The sequence below is a fragment of the Heliangelus exortis genome, chromosome 4 (assembly GCF_036169615.1).
Source record: "Heliangelus exortis chromosome 4, bHelExo1.hap1, whole genome shotgun sequence".
Lineage (NCBI taxonomy): Eukaryota > Metazoa > Chordata > Aves > Apodiformes > Trochilidae > Heliangelus > Heliangelus exortis.
In genome coordinates this window covers 39,472,354-39,492,619 of record NC_092425.1, presented here as the reverse complement: position 1 = coordinate 39,492,619, position 20,266 = coordinate 39,472,354, and the positions used below count along the sequence as shown (strand labels likewise).

The 20,266-nt window shown below is 41.3% G+C and overlaps 1 protein-coding gene across 1 annotated transcript; it reads right to left on the bottom strand.

The window, feature by feature from the left end:
- Positions 1–1,798: 1,798 nt before the first annotated feature.
- Positions 1,799–13,250, bottom strand: HS3ST1 (heparan sulfate-glucosamine 3-sulfotransferase 1). The gene is made up of 2 exons (XM_071743947.1): positions 13,095–13,250; positions 1,799–4,564 (listed from the first exon to the last, which is right to left on the bottom strand). Exon 2 carries the CDS (start codon positions 4,434–4,436, stop codon positions 3,477–3,479), a length of 960 nt encoding a protein of 319 aa, XP_071600048.1. The 5' UTR covers positions 4,437–4,564; positions 13,095–13,250; the 3' UTR covers positions 1,799–3,476.
- Between the last annotated feature and the right edge of the window lie 7,016 nt (positions 13,251–20,266).

Below are 20,266 nucleotides of genomic sequence, written 5' to 3'. Positions count from 1 at the left end.
AACACCAGGAAAAAGGCAAAATACCAAAGCACATGGAAAAGGCCCATAAGCCACCACCAGCAGGTGTAGCAATATTCTTGATTAAGTAATAATTTTTGCTTTTTCCCTAGGAGACATGTTCTCCTTTCCTTTCACGATTGCCCATGGGATAATCATTGGGGTTTAAACATTTGTCAGCTGCAGGTACAATGCTCTGGCTTTCACACTAAGCCATGTTGTGAAGCAAAGGGCAAGACCTAGTCCTGCAGTGCCACCCTGATTAATGACTTTATCAGCATCTCTTCCTGTGCTGCAGGGGAGTGGCAGCCTTTGAATTGGACGTTGAAGCCTCATAAAGTCTTAAAAATATTTGTTTCATATTTGCCTAAGTGATCACGGACTTGGCCAGCTGCCTGGAGGAAACAAGGCTCTGGAGCAGCTTTGAAGTGGTTGGACTTTAAACCCAAGGTGGGAGAATTTTACAGAGATAAATACCTGCATTGCACAGCACTGGAGAGATATTTTCACTGATTTTTAAAAAAAAATTGTGTTAATTTCTTTTGTGTTTAGATATGGCACGACTTCAGAGCTCACTATTAGTGCTTCTGCAGTCTCACTCAGAACCTGCTTAAGCCTCTAATTCCTTCTCTCTCCACTTTCTTCTGCTGCCTCTTATGGCTGTTTAGCACTTCTTTAGAAACAGCCTAGCAACTATCTTTAAATGTATGTGTGAAGTTTGCTCTTGCTAATCTGAAATCTCTTGCTAATCTGCTAATCAGAGCCCCCCCCACTTTTAAGTATTGCCACTCAGGCACTTGGTGCATCTGTGGCAGGTAAATATTACCAGGATTAGTAGTGTGGGTGTGATTTATTGTCCAGCACCATCAGATCTACCAGACTGTGCCACCTCCAAGATAAAGCATTGTGCAACCAGGCCACCCTGTACCATGCACACACAGTTTGTATGACATCCTCTTTGTGAGCCCTTCAGAGTTTCTGCTTCAGGATGTCCCCCTGAAGCTGTCACTTCTCCTGCTGATCCTACAGAGAAGATGCTATGAGGCCCTCACATTAACACAGGAATAATGACCCAATAGTTCATGCTCTACTCCTCTTCCTACAAATATTGTGCCAGGGGAAGGCAGGGGGGAACACGTGGATGTGTCCTGCTTCATGACAAGCAAGACATTGGTTTCAAGCAGCATTAGGCACTTAAAATCATCTTCAGTACCCACATCAGGTGTCAAGATTGCCTTGGCATTCACAATTCAACACCTAAGCCCTCTGCTGACCTGCTGCAGGTGAACTTGATGCATCTCAGTCATCTTGTGCTCCTCTGGCTCCTGGTCACATACCCTGGTAGGAATTTTCCTTTCCCAGCAAAAAGTTGGTGAATGTGATGGGTCTTAGTCTGGGTCAAGAGTTCTTAGATCCAGATGGCTTCCATTCCCATGAGCAAGGAATTAGGATAACAATGAGCACACAAAAAAAATACTGCCCCCCATTACACAGAACTCCCTGCATTTATTTATTTATACAGCTTCACCAGGAGCATGATGGTACTATAATCCTGTTATTTTTGCCATTTGCCTCACGGAATATTTGACATTATTGCCACCAGAAACTTTCCCTCCCTCTTGCACACCCTGGGTCAGCAATGGACCATGCAGCCCAACCCAGGAGCAAACAACTGCTTTCCAATCAATCCAGTCCAAATTCTTCAACTAATATTTAACAGGAATCTATTAAAATAGAGTTGAATCCTAAATTCTGGTCTTCCCACCTAGAAACTGACGAGAAACAAAGGAGAAAGGAAAGGTGCAATTCAGAAAATATTTTATTGAGTACAATACCATTTCCTTGTTGGCTTTCATCAAAGGTCTGCTTTATAAAACAACACCAATGACCTCTCTGAGGTTGAATCCAGCTTGGGCAGGTGCACAAGGAGTAGGAGAGAGAGGGGCAGCATCTGCAAATTTTCATGCAAGCAGAGTAATATGGGATATTTGCAACTTGACAGCGCCTTGTCATAGTGCCCAAGTTTGCACCATCTCACCAGGAAAAAAACCAGTTATGAATCTACATTTAGATTTTATAAAGGATTGTAAAAATCCATTGCAAGTTGAAATCCACAGGGTGTTGCCACTGCACGTTCAATGGCTTAAACTCAAGATCACACAAGAAAAATGAAGAGCTCAGAATCAAAGCACTATAGTAAGCCTTGTGTGGTAACAGGATTAACTCTAACTCCAGAAACTGATGGCTAACAAGACACCAAAACTCCTGTAGACAAGTAGAAATGTAATTTTTACCAATGCACTAACATCTAACCTCCATTTTTAGCAGATGGAATACCATAAAAGTTCCTGGAATTGCAGTTAATTCCATAACACTCAAGGCAAATCAAGACTTGGCATCATGGTTCAAGGAAAGAGATTTAATAAACAGTGTTCCACAGACAATTTTCAGATGCATGAAGCACCTGCTTAACTCAGAGATTAGCCTTTAAATGGGGTACAAGTGTAGCAATATTTATATTAATGAAATTATAGCCTTTTAGAATGTAGACCAACTAATTTTTCTGGTGTGTTTGTTTTCAGTGATGGCAAAGAGTAAGTGTGGTAGAAAATGTAAGAACAGTCATAAGCAATCTTGAAGATGTCCCTGGTATTGCTTAAATTCTATTCTCAACCCTCCTTTATGCAGCATCCATACACTCAGAGACTGTAGGAATTGTTTCAGGTTGACCATATTTCTACAGCTAATTGGATTTTATGACCTGGTTGCCACAGAATCTTTAAAACCTGCCATGAAACCTGCACTGTACTGCCAAAGAATTTGGGGAGCACTTGCTATGACATTAAAGATAAATTATTAAAGATAAATAGAGCAGTTAATATGTCTTATTACACAAAGACTTCTACTGTCCCTTGGGTGTGCGTGTCCCAATGTGTGTAAGCACAACCACTTGATCAGGAAATAATTTTATAAAGCAGGATGGAACAATTTGCTTACTACAACAATCTTTCCAAATGAAAAGCAAATCATTAAATCACACTTTCAAGCAAGAAAAATGGGAATGTAAAGTTTAGCATATTCATTAGCCATTAGAGGAGAAAGTCCAGAGTAGTCCAGAAAGGCTGAAGTATAATTCAGAAATTCAAATAATTCAGAAGGGTTGTGTTGAAATGAATTTCTTATTCATTAAAAAGACAATGCATTCTCAAGAGAACATCTTCTGCAGTGAAATAATTTAGTTTCTTCATATAGACACATCATACACAATGTTAACAACCATGAAAAACAATACAAAATGCTTTCAATTTCAACAAGTAGAAAAATATAACTAGTATATATATATATATATATGGCAATTGTGAATCTAATACTGTACAGAAGTATTTATGGATTTTACAAATAAATTATAGCTTAAATGCCCTTTTTTTTTTTTTAAATCTCCAAATGTACACTGGAACTGTAGGTTCTGAAGCTTACCACTAACTTGCCCCAAATGAGTGCCAGTCAAATGTTCTGCCCACAAGCTCAAAGAATTTCTTGTTGGGCTCATGGAAATACTCGTGGAGTTTCTCAAGCAACCGCGCGTCGACCTGGGGATGCGCTCGGCCTTTTGACTCGTGTAAACAACGTTCCCTACCACTGTCCCTCAGGCAGTAGAAGCCTTTAGTCTTATTGAAATAAAAGTTTGAAGCATTTATCTGCGGTGACAGCTTCAAAAACCTCTCTACCTTCTCTATTTCTGGGAAGGGATCCTTGATGAGTTTGTCCCCATCTACAATGTGGATGCGATCAAGAGGGAAATACTTCAGCCAGTTCTGCATGTGGATGTAGTACAAGCTCCTGTTTATTGCCTTGTAGTCCACGTTGAGTTCACCATCTTTAACCAGGAACTCTTCAATGGATGGATAGGGCTTGTGCTTCTGCATGTGGTTATAGAACACTTGGGTGTAATCTGAGAGTACTCTCTCGCTCGGGTCTCTTAAAATAAGGAGCAGTCGCATTGATTGGTTCATGTTATAAACTCTTTCAGGCACTTTAGGTGATGTGAAATATGCTGGAGTTTTCTCCACGGTGATCTGATGGGGATAAGAAAATGGCATTTGATTAATATACCACTGCAATCCATTTCTGTAATGATCTTCCCAGTCAAAGAAGTGAACTTCACTCTCTGCTGCCGCAATGTCTGGATGGAGACTCAGCATCTCCAGCAAAGCTCTCGTTCCACCTTTCCTCACTCCGATAATGACAGTCTGTGGCAGCTGCTGGCACGATCCATTAGGATGGATGTTTTCCTTGAAGTCGTTTTTTTGAGATGCTTTCTTTAAAAGCTCTCTCTGAATAGACTGAGAAGCCTCAGCCTTCGAATTCATAGCAGGTCTGGAAGGCACTATCTGGGGTTGGACAATGAGCAGCACGGCTCCGAGCAGAAAAGCTGCCATGGCAGAACTTCCCAGGCTGGTTTCACTTAAGCAGGTAATGGGGCATAGACTGATCTCCACCAAGAATAACCTTTAAAACTTGGTTTTGTTTTGCTGAGTGAACGTGTAGTTCTCAAACAGAAACTTTGCTGAAAGAAGAAAACGGAAGAAAAAAACCCAAGCACATTATTTTATACTCAGACATATCACTACTACATATCACTATTACACACTTTAAGTTTATGCTTTTCACAGCTAAACAAACTTGTTTAGTTTTCCCAACTCTAGACTTATAAATACTTTGATATAATGAAATCATTTAAGACAGGAACATTCAATAGAGCCATGAGAATATTTCCAGCCACTGGGAGACATGAACATTCTGAATCTTTCTCTTGCAACCAAGCTTCATCCAGAGCATTATTTGAAAAATCTGATTTCATTGGAGTTGAACCACAGCCACGAGAGAATTCAATGCTTTCTTAATCTGCAAGAACAGGTTTATCTTAGGGGGGGGGGGGAGAGGGGAAGAAAGAAATTAAAAAAAAAGAGGAAAAGGTGTGAACTGGACTAAAAGAGCAGCCCTAAAAACAGAGGGTCTTGTAGGAAGGTCTCTTGGAATTAAAGCTTCCTAAAGGCGAAAGTGACAGCAACCTAGAAGTAAAGCCTCTGAGGAAAAAAATTGGGGATAGAGCTTCCCAACTGTGGGAAAAGTAACGTCCTCCTAGGAAGAAGTTAGGAAGAGGTCTGGATGAGAAGACCATAGAAAACCATGGAAAAGTTGAATTTTTGTCATTTTTAAGTGAACATAGCATTTGCTTTGTGCTCTGTCTCTAAGGACAGAGTCAGGTGGTATGCACACTGACCCTGCAAATTGGTCACTGACACCATAGCCTGTAGGATGACTGCAGCAACAAGATGCTGAAAATGCTGTGGTTCCACTCACAACACCCTGGAAGGAAAATGCACAACACACACTTCTGAAGGTCATTTCCAGAGCTAGCAGCAAGCTAATCTAAACTAACAAAGTAAGCTAACTATCAAAAACCTTTGAATATATATATATACAGCATGACTGAACTCCATTTAAAGGTCAGGGTTTTTTTAATGCCATGCTTGAAGTTAAATTGTCATGTTATGAGCAGGCCATGTATACAAGCTCCAAATTAAGATGCCTTCCTAAGACTTTATAACCTTGGTGGAAGGCTGGTGTAAGCATGATTTGGGTGTTGCCTAACTCCATTTAGAAGTGGAAGCCATGAGGGCAGAATATGTCTTTGTGGACTCCCATAATTATGAATTTAAGGTTGGAAGAACAGGTACTGTAGAGGCTTACAAGGGCTGAAATATGAAATGACAACCTGAGGAAATGCAAGGGCCAGGTTTTGGAAATCCTCCAGAGAATCTGAAAAAGGAATTAATGACTTTTCCACAATAAGCTAAGTCTCAGTGTGACAAGGACTAACGATGTGTTTCTAAGTGATCCAGAAAGTTCTGTTTGAGAGCTTTGCATTTACAGAGGTCGTGACTCCATCCTGAACAGAGAAGGTCTGCTTCCTGATGCTCCCTACTGATGATTACTTTTGTATTTTCCCTTTTTTCTAATAACCTTTAAAAGTTGCCTACCAGGCAGTGATGTTGTGAGGAAGCAGAAATCAAGACTGGGAGGAAGGGGAAGCAAAAAGTTATGATTGATGTGAAGTCAAAGGAATATGTGCTCTCCATACTTATGGAGGCTTTGAGCTGGTGGGCAAGCTCCGTCTTGGGCAGAAGGTCATTCCCTGGGCTGTTCTGGGCTGCCTGATGTGAGGCAGTTTAACAGAGGAATTTGTTGCTCTTCCATTTTTAGTCCCTTTCAAATTTCATCTGGCTGCACGAGCTCCGTTTTGGCTGTCGTCATTCACCTTCTGTTCTCCCTCCCTGTCCTCACCATTCCTGTTAATCTTTCTCAGCTTAAGCTACTTCAGTTTGGACAAGAAATAATCTTGTTTATTAGCCCCACACTGAGGATGTTGGTCAGGGGGAGGGGGGATAGCTCAACATAGGTAAATTCCTGGGGAATGTCCCCATGGAGCTGTGCTGCCACCACCCCAATGGGAGCAAATGGTAAAGCAGCAGCTGAATTAGGTCAGTGATGGGCAGCTTAAGAGCACCAAAACATCAACTCTTGCTGAATTTTCAGGTCACAGATTACAGGAATAGCCACTTACTCCAGAGTATATTTTCAGAGTCACCAGCTCCATAAATAGTAAGCCTGCATCGTTGTCTTAACACCTTACTGGAAAAGCATAATAGGATTCTAGTGAAGAACAGGTTGAACTGTTGGTGAAATGAGTTAAATTAAAGCAAAGGAGTTAATTTAAAGACTAAGAGTAGGAACCCTTCTTAGGAGTCAGACTGAAATACACTATGCTAATAGCCAAGTCCTGCCACAGGCTGTCTGACTGTCTCTGGAAAGAGGAACTTTTAGCTGCTGTCCCAGATATTAGTGGCAACACACTGCTGGGATTTTTTTATTATTATTTATGAATGAAATACATATACCAATTCATTGGGACTGTTCATTTTTAATTCAGAGCTTACCTACTACTTGGTCACCAACTCTTTTTCTCAAAGCCTTCCTGCCTGTCTGACCTGTAGGTCTACTCTTCTTTTGGTCAGGATTGATCTCTGAAACCAGACCTGTGGGATATTACAGGTATGGTACCAAGGCCTCACCTTGGGATGAGGCTTTTTGAGCCTCATTCTTAAGTCACATACTTCTGGGGGGAAAGCTTTTTCTAAATAAAAGAAAGCAAAATTTTTCAGTTGTAACACGAGACCTCAGAAAATTTCAGGTGTACAGAATTTCATTGCTTCCTCCCAACTATTTGTTCAGGTGTGCTCCTATCTGCTATTCTACTTCTAAGCAATAAAAGCTTCATCTGCTTTTTCTTTCCACTCTCTTTTGTATCTCTCAAACAGTAGAGGTTTGATTTCCTGATCAATTATTTTGTTGTGTTAGACTAAGGCAACACAATAGATATGAGTGTACCTCTAAAATCAGCATAAGACATATGTTGTGTGGGCAAAATGGTGTCCTGGAATAAACAGCATGTAAATTGGTTATTATTCAGCTTTCTTCTCTAATGTTCTCTTTGATGACTCCTGTGGATCTGCAGTTTGGTGGCTAGAACGACAGCAGTTTTATATTTTATGTATTGTTCTTTTATATCTATTTTATCTCTATTATATCTTATATTTTATCTACTTATATTTTATTTATTGTTTTTAATTTTATTATTAAAATGATGCAAAAACATGGCTATATAGTCTGTGGGCCAAAAAAACTTTTTTCAACATTCACAAGCATGCACTGAGGAGTTCCTAGCAGCCACTCTGCCAAATTACTTTTCTGCTGCAAAAATTCTCTTCAGTGCCTCCACAAGTCATGCAGAGCAGACAGGACTTCACTCAATGACTTTTTATTCCAGATCAGAAAAAGGATTTAAGTGACAGCCATTGCTATTGTACTTGCTACAAGTAAATGAGCAAGATGGTAAAAGAAACACAGTTTATGTTAAATGGTGCTTTGAAGATTTTCAAAAAGTCTGATTGCTTTTGCTTAATCTTTCCTCCAGCTTTCCCCAATTAATTAGCAAAATGTGCCCTACTGTTTATTCAACAAGATTCAATGTGGACATTGCCAATTGAATCAGCTTTCATGATTAAAACCTCTTCAAAAGTAAAAGTAACTGGGAAATAAAGGAGAGCTTTTCTCAATGAATGCAGTGTGAGAGCCACAGCTGCCATTTTTGGACTTTTAAGCATATTGCAGTGCTCTTTGAAAAATGTGTCACTAGTTTATGACTTCTGACTGCCTCTTGCTCCCATCACCAAGGTATTTTAATGGGGCTGTACTTTATCATCACTCAGTAGCATGGCTCAATAATTTTTAGGTTAAATATCATTAAAAAAAAAAAAAAAAAAAAAAAAAAAAGCAGTTTTTGCCTGGTCTGATATCTATACTTTTGCTGGGGGTGGGATGAGGGGATGAGGGCTGATTTATCTTTAAACTTTTATAAGAATCTGCACAAGTGGGTAGGAGGTAACATGAAGCATGGCTGTAGGGCAGTCAGTAAGCACCAAATCAAGCCTGAAAAAAATCTGACAGGGGAATCCTTCACCAAAAAACCCCCCAGCACCACACCAAGAGGTTTAGCAGAGCTGCTGGGACACAGTTACTGCCAAGAGAGTGACTGGAAGAGGGATAATTGCATCCTTTCCATGGACATGCAGGTGACTTCACCTTCACTAAAGAGCAGCTGTGGGGTTGTGATTCTCCAGGGACCAAGGATGAGCAGGTTCAGTTTCTGGATGTTCTCCCTTCCTCTCCTGAAACCCTTCATTGGGAGGGAGAGATCTTTGCCCAAGCAGCTAAAAAAGCACAGCCTGGTCTGCATGAGAACCATAGATCAGTTGCTGAAGTTTGTCTCTAGAGGGAGATTAGAGCTGAAAATCTGAGGGAGACATTCTGTTCCTATAAAGTACATTTAGTTTTGCAGATGTGATAAAATCTCAGGCCAGTTTGTGGACTTTTTTTTTTTTCTTTGCACATGCTGGGCACTCAATATTGAAAAATATCAGACTAACCCTGCTAGTTCAAACTAGTTGTGGCAGCACAGACCACACTTCTGCTGGTGGAAAAGAAAAATAATCCATAACAGAGCTAAGCAAGTCTATAAACAGCTTCCTAAGCTGATGAAGTCAATGATCTGAACATTTGTATTCAGTGATGTGTTTAAAACAACTGAACCAGATCAATTGTAGTGTACTTGAAATTCTTGAAGATCTCATTGATATGAACAGGATATATCCCTACCCTCTAAGAACAGATGGTGTCTGCCATAGGATACATCCCTTACTTATTCAGATCAGCTTTTTCAAGTGACACTTTGGATCCAGTTTGCATAAAATTCTCCAGAACAGCTATCACTTAAACCTCAATCAAGAGCAGGAAAGGAAAGGGAGCAATTTTATTTCTTTTTTTTTTCAATCTAATCTTGTTTATAAAACATTTTTTTTATCCCTGCAAATGTATTCTGCATTTTGCTATTTTTAAGTAAAGTGTTTCAAAATGCCCTCTTAATGAAGCAATGCTGCCCACACTTCCCTCCCCACACTGTTTCTAATCACATTTTAACAAAAGTATTAAACAACATGGGCCAATGAAGTGCTCAAATTCTAGTTTCCAGTAATTAACTGCAAGTAATTGCCTACTTTAGTGAGGGCTACAGAGACAAGTGTATTAAATTATACAGAACTATATCCTACTGCAGCCCAGAGATCTCCAGAGACATAAACTATTGATCACCTCATGATGCATATATTAAAAAAAAAAAAAAAAAAAAAAAAGCCATGCATGCATAAAGAAAGGAGGTGCAAAGATAAGTAACTGTATTACAGTGCCTCAATGATACTGTCTGGGTACATTCCCCAAATTATATTAAAAATTCTGCACCACAGATAGAGATTAAAACATGGCTTTAACTTTTATAGTCAGCACGTTAAGAAATCAAATCATAATTTCAGTGCTGTTAAGATGATAAATTGTCTATCAGCTCCAAGACCTCAGAAATGTACTTTAGAAGTCTCTAAATTTTGCTTAGAGGAACTTAAAAGGCTGAGAAAGGCTGACTTGGTAGGAAGTATTTTTGGCTGAAATCTGCTGTATTTCTGCACCTGCTGTGATAAATACAGTTTATACAAATTAGCTTGGTCACCAGTTCATGACTTCTAAAGAAGGAGTTCAGCTCCAGCGTGAGCAATAAAGCAGCAAATTTATAATAGGCTGGAGTTATATATAACATGTACTCTTTTTCTTAAGGTCAGAAGGGACCATTGCAATCTCTCATGCTAAAAGATCATAAAAATTTTTAGAAGAGAGAATACCCTAGATTTCAGAGAATCTCATGCAGGTAAAAATAAAATGGGCCATTACAGCAGAATAAAAATAAACTTGAAAAAGCTTGGGTTGGACAGAAATTTTTCCACTCAATGCTAATATGGAATCCCCCTACCACCATCTAGAAATTTTTTTTAATATTTGTCAGGACTTTTTCTCTTTCTTCAGCAAGAGAAAGGGTACACTGTAACACTGCCTTCTCTACCTCCCTTTAAACCCAAATGCCCAATTTAAAATCCAGAAATTACTCCTTACCCCACTTCCCAAGGAAAATGGGTCACATTCTAATTAAGAAGCAGAAATCTATTGCAGAGTTAATGGAGTTGCTTCCAAATTCATCACAGCTGTCCCCAAGAAAACAACCTGTGTCAAAGGATGGCTCTGTCCTGTCTTGCTCCCTTTTCTGTTCAAAGCCTCACCTTGATGCATTGAAATAGGGACCACAGCAGATTAAACAAACCCCATTCTCATTTCCTTTGCCAACCAATTTCTTGCTACTCCCTGTAACTGTGGGGCCCGTTTCAAATAACAATGAGATGTTTAAAAATACCAATAAAACAAAAAAATAACCTCCCCCAAGCCTCCAAATAATCATTCAGTACATATCCCAAGCTGATTTCTGTGTCTTCCATCCCCCTGACTTCTTGAATACCACTGGAGGAAAGTGCACACTGGTGAGGTTGTCACTGTATTAGGTTAAACCCATCAATTTACTAATTGCAGCACTACATGCTGACCTGGGGGGAACTTTCCTGCTCTGGAGTAAGAAGTGAGATGACCCAACAGCATCTTCCATTTTGTACTGCCCAGGCATATTTGCAGTTTTCTTTTTCTAAATATCAAAACTTTTTATGGCAATCCATCAGCTCTGACATATTTTGGGGGCTCTGATAGCTCCTTGTCTCTGGGTGGCATCTCTGGAGGAGGGAAGGGAGAGACCCCATGCCAGTCAACAGCCTAATAAAAACATTTCTGCTTTCTTCTAATGAAAAGCAGAGGAGTTACATGCATCTATATATGCATGTATTCTTGTGATCTGGAAAAAAAAAATGTTTTCCACCCACTCTGCTTTTCTGTAACGTTTGTGGGAGCATATGGCTAATTCAGAATAACCAAGGTAGCATCCTGACCAGGAGGGGACAGACTGGAACCCAGCAGTGCTGGAGTCAGAATTTGCTCTGTTAAAATTAGTGCCTCTCCACTGCAGCAGCTGACTTTGCCTCAGATGCATAATCTTGCTGCTGACCTACCAGAGGCATTTGCTTGACTATGTAATATCAAAAACCTCTGCAGTTTCCAAAATGGGAAAAGGAAAAAAAAAAAAAAAAAAAAAAAAAAATAGGTGGGTACTGAAAAAAAAAGGTGGATGTGCAAGAGAGAGCTGAAGCTGATGTCAGTCACTGTGCTCTGAACTGATGGGTGCTCATTTCTGAGCAGTGTGGGAGATGCACTTGTTGGAGAGGGCAAGATGTAAACTGTACCAGCTATTCTCTGTATGAACATAAATATACATTTAGGTATTAAATTTGAGAGCCAGGCAATATAGGGGCATACACTGGGCTGAACCTGTTCTGCTACATGATCCACTTGCCATATATACTGCAGAGGCTCTCAGTGGGAGTGGGCAATGAGAGGGTCTCTCCTGCCAGAAGGATGATCCCTGCAGCCACTCCATCCCCACACCACTCAAGCCTGGTATTCATTGGGCTTCCCAGATATTTTTTTTTTCCTCCACGGTATCCAAAGAGGAACAATCTTGGAACAGGGAAAGCCTTCAACATACTGAAGGACAGTCATATACTTTAATTCCCAGTCAACTGAGGTGATTGCATTGCCAGTACTTAGCTGGGCTGCCCTTTCCTGAGCTGCTGAATGGCTGGAAGCCCAGACCAAACCACATCTCTTCCATCTGGACCCCTCCATCCAAGCATCCTTTTACCCCAAAAAACATCGGAACCTCTCACACCCTTATCCCCCACCCCCAGAAAAAAAAAAAAAAAAGATAACCTCAGTCACCGAACCTTCCCTGTACCATTCCGAGGAGCCAATCCTTCAAAACCGAAGTGAGCTGGAGTGAAGGCTTTGTGCTATCCAGCCACCCCCAAGGGTCACCGTGTCCCCCGGCCCCGGGCACCTTTGGGGGGCTGGGGCGGGCAGCGGAGCAGGGATGCTCGGAGGAGCTTTCCCAAGTTATTCCGCTGCCAGCTCGCAGCCCTAAGCTCTACCACTCTCCTTCCACATCCGAGCCATCCTCCCGATGCCAGCCCTTTGCCTTCAGCCACAAAACAAACCGCTCAGAGGCTCAGGTGCTGCCGAACCCTCTTTTTTTTTTTGTTTTTTTTCTTAGAGGTTTTTTTCCCAGCCCCTCTCTCTCCTTTCTTTCCCCACTCCCGACAGAGATGCCCGAACTCAGCGCACAAGGGGGGGATGCCGTGGCTGCCGTGTTCCGTGGGGCCGGACCTGCCCCGCTTCCCTCCGTGGCTCGGACGCTCCCCGCAGCCCCGGCGCTGCCTCCCGCCCCTCTCGGGCTCACACCTGCCGGCAGCAGGTGCGAGGCGGGAGCCGAACACTCAAACCCAGGCTTCCAGCTCTCCGGAATCCCCGAGGACCCCCGATTCCCACCCCAAACTTCCCGCCTTCCCCTGGGACAAGCACCCGCCGCTTCCCTTCTTTCTTTCCTTCCTTCCTTCCTTCCTTCCTTACACTCCACCCCAAACCAACCGCGTCTCACTCACCGCCGGGGCGCGGAGCCGTGGGGCAGCGTCTGCACCGCTGTTCCATGGGTGCCAGCGGCGGAGCCAAGGGAAAGGAACCGGGGGAAAAACCGGGAAGCGATCGCCCGCTGCCGCCCGCTTGGAAGCGGCGCAGCCGGCGCCCGGCGCCAGCTTCTTTGTACGGCCCCGCCCACCCCGGCGCTGGCCACGCCCACGGCCACACAGACCACGCCCCCTAGCCTCAAAGCCACGCCTCTAGCCTCCAGGCCACGCCCCCCCGCTCCGTGGGTGCTGCGCAGGGATGGATACGCGTGTCCCAGTGTAGTGATTCCCTGGAATCTGTGTGGTGATGATTCCCGGGCGTTCAGTGGTGTTAGCGCGGGGGCTGAGTGGTGTGGGCGAAAGGCTGCGTGGGGAAAGTGGGGATAAAAACATCCCGTGGGGAGGGGGAAGTGTTTCAAGCTGGGAGAGGGGAGGTTTGGGATAGAGATGAGGGAGAAATTCTTCACTGGGAGCGTGGGGAGAGCCTGGCACTGGTTGCACAGGGAGGTTGTGGCTGCCTCATCCCTGAGAGTGTCCAAGTCCAGGTTGGATGGGGCTTGGAGCAACCTGGGCTGGTGGGAGGTGTCCCTGCCCATGCAGGGGGTTGGGACTGGATGAGCTTTGAGGTCCCTTCCAACCCAAACCTTTCCATGATCTGACATTTCCCAAGGCAACAATAATTCCTGGTCTTGCTGTTTGCCTCTTGGAGACAGACAATGAGCAGGACCTGATCCTTAAACCAACAATTCCATTAAACAATTATTTTAATTGTCGTGATGCCACTGTGTATTAACACAGCCTAAACTATAACTAAAGAGAATCAAACCTACAAAAATAAAGAATAAAACCTATTGTCAGAAGATATAGGTTGGTTTTCTGGACATCAAATCCTTAAGACCAGCAGTAGTCCCACTAGTAGCTTGTGCATGTCTTGGGCAGCAGCCTGAGGCAAAACATCACAGCAGATTCCCAAACAGATTAGCTGTAAATACAGGTCCAAATCCTGTAATTCCAAGATAAATTTTTCCCCAGGCCTGGGGAAAGAAATGTCTATCCACAGATAGCAGGTCCCACCCCATCGAGTGCCTCCTTCCTGCACCTACAAATAGAACACCCAGGGCAGGTTTGCACCAAGAAGAGACTGATAGCACTTGGAGTTTTATTTATTTTATTTACTTCCTCTGATTCTTGTTTTCTGGACAAGTCAGCTTTGATTATTTCTTTTTTTTTTTTTTTTTTTTTTTTTTTTTTTTTATTCCCTGAAATGCTTTTTGTTCAGCCAGAAGAATGTAAAGCAGGATGGATGTCTAGAATGACAGAAATGCTGCTTCCTAAGAGCAGTGGGAAAAAGGCTTTCTGGGGATTTATTTTAAGTCATAGGGTTAATTTATTGAAGTAGGTCTGTATTTGCCAAGAACTGATTTACCTTTTTTTTTCAAGATAAAATGCATTAAAGCCATCATTAACACACTGCATCCTTATCCATTATTTCAACAGCCAAATTCTCTTGACATTTACAGGGAGTACAAACCAGACCCAAACAAAAAAAAAAAACAACCCAAAAAAAAAAAAAAAAAAAAAAATATCCCACCTCATTTCTCAGTTGATTTGGATCAGTTAAGCTCCACTCCCATCCGGGGGGCTTCATGGAGGTCTGGAAGAGGTGGAGTGTTGCTGGAGAAGGAGGATTTGCAGTGTTTGTACACAGGTTTGGGTACTTTTTTCCTAAAGAGATAACTTGGTTAATCCCAGGCTGTTTATCCCCTGGCTGGGGCTGGGTGGCAGCCAGGAGCCTCTCTGCAGCAGCTCAGGGTCAGTTTAAGGCTTCCTGATCATTTTTTTTCTCTGTTTTCTGTTCCAAACTTTTACATCTTTTCTGTAGTTTTACTTCTGCAGCTTTGCTCTCATATAATTTTATGTTCATCAGTTTGCTCAGGGAACTGCTGTTCTCCAATGACGTGTGTTTATATTGATTGTATTATATTATATTGTCTTATATATATTATATTATATTATATTATATTATATTATATTACATTATATTTATATTTATATTTAATTTATATTTATATTTATATTTAATTTATACTTATATTTATATCTATATCTATATCTATATCTATATCTATATCAATATCTATATCTATATCTATATCTATATCTATATCTATATCTATATCTATATCTATATCTATATCATCTATATCTAATCTATATTTATTTATATTATTTATATTTATATTTATTTATATGATTTATATTTATATTTATTTATATTTATATTTATATTTATATTTATATTTATATTTATATTTATATTTGTTATTACTTGTTTATAATGATTACATTATATTATGTTTGTATAAATTCCTATCCACACTGATGGAGACCTTAGCACAAGCCATGCAGGACCAGTTTCTCACCACACACATAAACCAGCCAAGTTTTTTCCATCCTTCTGCTAAAAACTGTGGCTGTGGCTGCTATGTGGGAGGTTGACATGAGCTGGACCTATCTGCACGTGGTCTTCTCCCATGAACAGTGGATTAGAAGAGCTTCCATCACCTCCCCAGCCTTTGAGAGAATTACAGCATCATCACAGTTGGAAAAGACTTTTGAATACCTCCAGGGTTGGTGATTCCACTACAAGGACATTGGTTTATATTCCATTTCTATAAAGTGGGCTGATGGGAGTTTTGCAGGATATTATGACCATTGGCTGTGATTTATTCAGAGTTTGGAGTCCCCAGCATAAGAAGGACATAGAGCTGCTTGAGTGTGTCCAGAGCAGAGCCACAAAAATGCTCAGAGGGCTGGAGCAGCTCCCTGGGAAGCCAGGCTGAGGGATTGGGGTTGTTCAGCCTGGAGGAGGCTCTGAGGTGACCTTAGAGCAACTTTCCAAAACCTGAAGGGGGCTACAAGAACTCTGGGCTAGGGCTTTTTATAGTGGACAAAGAGAAATTATTTAAAATTTGAAGAGGGGAGATTTAGGTCAGACATTAGGAAACAATTCTTTCCTGTGAGGGTGCTGAGCCCCTGGCACAGGTTTCCCAAGGAAGCTGTGGCTGCCCCATCCCTGGCAGTGTCCAAGGCCAGGTTGGATGGGGCTTGGAGCAACCTGGGCTGGTGGGAGGTGTCCCTGCCCATGCAGGGGGTTGGGACTGGATGAGCTTTAAGGTTCCTACCAACCATTCTATGATTTTATGAAGTATGAGACATAACATTCTAATCTTGCTGTGGATACACAGCTGGTTATGCAGTGGAAAGGACTGGTTATAGAGGGAAGGATGACAAAGCTCTGGAGAGATGGAGAGTGGCATACAAGAGGCACAAGAGGGCAAGCAGGAACCAATTTTTTGGGGCTGATCATATGGCCTGTGGTGTTTCACCCATAACCCACCTGACAGTCCTTCCTAGCCCTGACCAGTCCTTGATAAGTCCTTCCAGAGACAGTTCTCATTGTCTAAAAAAAAAAAACAACAAAAAAACCCAAAACATTTTGCCCAGATCTTGTTAGTGTAGGAAATGTTAAGGGTGGAAACACCTTTCTGCAGCACCTGAATGGATGTGCCCCCTTTCCTCCTTCATGCAGCAGCATGGAGGAGCACAGAAGGAGCATAATTTATGTTCTCCAGAGTCTTCTTATTTCTCTTCTGAAAAGAGGATGGTTCAGATCAGCTGGTGGACCAGCTAGAGGGCTCCCTCCATCCCCTACTTAGACAAGGATGAGCCTGGACTGGGAAAATTAGACAAAATGTAAGAAAAATCACAGCAGGGTGAGTCTTAACAGAACCTGACTGGATGAGTTTTAAGGTCCCTTCCAACTCAAACCATTCCATGATTCCATTCCTTCACTCCTGAAGAGCCAGGCTGTGGGAATGCCAGGTCACACTTGCTTCTGCACAAACCCCCCCAAAAAAAAACTTAGTGCAAAAATTCCCATGATGTTTCCTTAAATCTTCTTCCTTCAGCCTTGGCCTGCAGTGATGTTACAACAGGAGCCACAGCAGCCAATTATGGAATTTTGTTTTCCAGTCAGGACTTCCATTGAGGGATGCTGAACAAAGCCACTGTGTTTATTTAAGTATCACCAGTGATTTCACATGGATTAAAAGAAGCAGGGCTGTGCATGGAGATGTATTTATGGCTGTTTGTTTGCCTCCAGCCTCAGACAGGAACCCTTTGGATGGCTAAATTAATTAGGAAAGTAAATACATAGCAGGAAAGCTAAGGAATAACAAGTCCACACTTATGTTTTAAAAGCCTTATACCTAAGTGGAATCATGGTGAAGGTTATCAAGAAAGAAATGCAGCTATTTAAGGAAAGGTAGGATGCTATAACTATGGATACTTTTATTATATGTTTTTGAGCATTTGAGATGTTTTATGTATTTTTTTTAAATTTACTAATTTTTTAGTTTAACTTAGCACAGGCAAATACAAGTATTTTTCATTTTTCATGATAAAAAGAACATTTCACCAAGAGTGTTACAAAAAGAAATAACAGTAATGCTCTCTTTTACTTTCATTTTAATACCTTCCTGTATGTTTTATTATAAATCTGAGAGTCTAGCTGAGAAATACTTCTGAGATTAGCCTTGCTGTTTAACTCTGCCCTGTATGGGTTTTGGTTTTCTAACAGACAGGTGAAAACCACAAAGTTTGGAAGTTATTTAACACCCTTGAGTTCTAAAGGATCACTGTTTCTTTCATGTGATCTCAATCAGATATTGTAATACCCATTTCTTGTTTGATATCCAGTCTTGATATAAAAGAATCAAAACATTTCCTAAGGTGGCTTGTTCCAATCATGAACCATCTTTGGTGTCAAAATAATAACAGAAGGTGCTTGTTCACCTTTTAACCTGAAGGTATCTACCTGTAGCTCCAAGTCATTCCTTTTTTCTTATTATCACCTTCACAAGTAGATTAAAGATAAGTTTTGCCCCCAAATGTTCTTTCTTATTCTAACTAAATCACTTCTCAGCATTCTTTTTATTTTGTTTTGGGGTTTATTTGAACTAATTGAAGTGATTTCTTGTAGTGTCTCACTAAAAGGTGTTTTCACTAACCTCAAGCTTAGATATAATTATATTTCAATTCTCCATCAGTCATTCCAATACTGATTCTTAACATTCACAATGGAAACTTTTTCACAGTGCTTTGAAAATGAATCTGAATTGCCAATAAGGTTTCAAGATCTATTACTCAGTTCTTCAGCTCTTCCAAGCAGATTTCACTGACCTGGAATCCTTACTTTATAAATTCAAATGTTCTGGGCCACTAAAGTCTAGGGCTGTTCTGCCTGGGTACTTCTATTTATCAAGAAAATTTGTAATTTCCTCAAAGCAGATTTGTTTGACATGATGGTGACAGTGTCTCCTCCACTGGGGGAAAACTGATAAGGGAGAGTGATGCTGTCTGTACCAGGGCTGTATTTTAATTCAGTTAATTGAGTGATGACTAATTTAGAAAAAGGAAATGAGAGTTCTTAAAGGCGACAGAAGGAGAAAGGAAATGAAAATCAACAATGCAACATTGCCCATATTCATCTGCATTTCTCTTGCCAGTCTGAAGAGGAGGATGTGAAAAATGGAAGGTCTAATTTTCACTAAAAATCCAGCATATCCTGGATGAGTGGTGTCTGTCACACTCTGAACAAAGGGGTGTCCTGCACATATGGGAAATAAAGTGGGAATCTGCTCAGAGGAAACAATTCTGACTCACTGGGATAATGCAGCTCCCAGCAGGGACCACAGCATCCCATGGCCATGGCTGGTGCTGGAAATGGGCTTTGGTACTGGTTTGGTTCTGGAGCCAGCTGAAGCTGTTCCCAGCATTGGTTTCCTCAAGGATGGAAATCCTCAGCAGGATTTGAAAGTTTTCTTTCCAACCCTGTGCCAACACTCTGATATTTCTCCGAGCAGCTGTTTTGGAAAGGCAGAGGTGGAAAAGAGCTGAAAGAGCAAAGACATGAAAATGACTTTAATTGAGGAAATACTTGGAATTTGCACTGTATGGTTTATGTGTGAGATGTCTGTGACACAGCCAAGTTTACATTTGTCAGGTTGAATAATGCAGTTAAAACTTAAGCAATTCAGGACAATTGAGGCTCACAGATTTCTAGGTTTGTCACTAGGAAATATTCAAGGAAAAGCAGGGAGGAAGCAGAGTTGTAATCCAGTCAGCTAAGGGAATTCAGGGGTTGAGTTATAAACTATATTTTAATAGGTATATGTTAGAATGTTCTTTTTAAATTCAGGAAATAGTAAACATGTCACTTAGGCCTAAAATGTCAAGAAGACATCTAACTCATAGCTAGAATGGAAAGACATGAGAAAGGCACCATTTTTCCTGTGAAAAACAAAGTGAAAGGAGAGTATGGAAAGATGTATGTGGCTGGGAGTGGGAGGCTATAAAGTGGCCTTTGCTCAGGTGAAATACACTTAAGGTTTCCCCTTCCCTACACACTGTGTCTTGACTTTGTCCCCAAGGGCAAGCACTGAGGGTGTTCAGGTTGGGTAGGACAGCCTGGCCACCAGGTAGTGTGGCTCTTGGTAGAAATAACAAGTCTGTTGCTTATTGGGATTGAGATCAGTTTTGACAGAGTTCTGGATTACCAGAAAAGGTCCAAAATAAATTATGTGGTGGTAAAACCTGCTGCTGCTAAGCTTTACTACCAAAGCTCCTCAGAAGAAGTGATGGTGCATTTAGTATTGAAGAGATGTCCAGACTGGGAGCTCCATGTACCATGTATTCTCTTTATGGTCCAGAATGTTAAAATTAAATTAATGATTAAGCAGTAAAACCCAGGGAAAACACACACAATGTAGCAGATGGAAAGGAACTGTGTGAGATGGACCAGACTGTTGTAGGAACAATATTGAAGGAGGTGGAAGGAAAGTCAAAAAAAAGTCCAGTCTCATAAAAATACTTCCAGGGAAAATTTATCTCCAGAGAAGAAACAAGGGCTTGCTGTGTAAGTGAGCTTAGAAAAGCTAAGTGGAAATGAGGCTTGCAGGAGGGAATTTTAAAGTGAAGAGGGAGGATAAATGATAATTAAGTGATAATATTGAAATTTGCCAGAGAAATAAATAAAGGATTAATATGAAGATTCCTCCCAGCCCCACCTCATGGCAGAGCTTAGAATT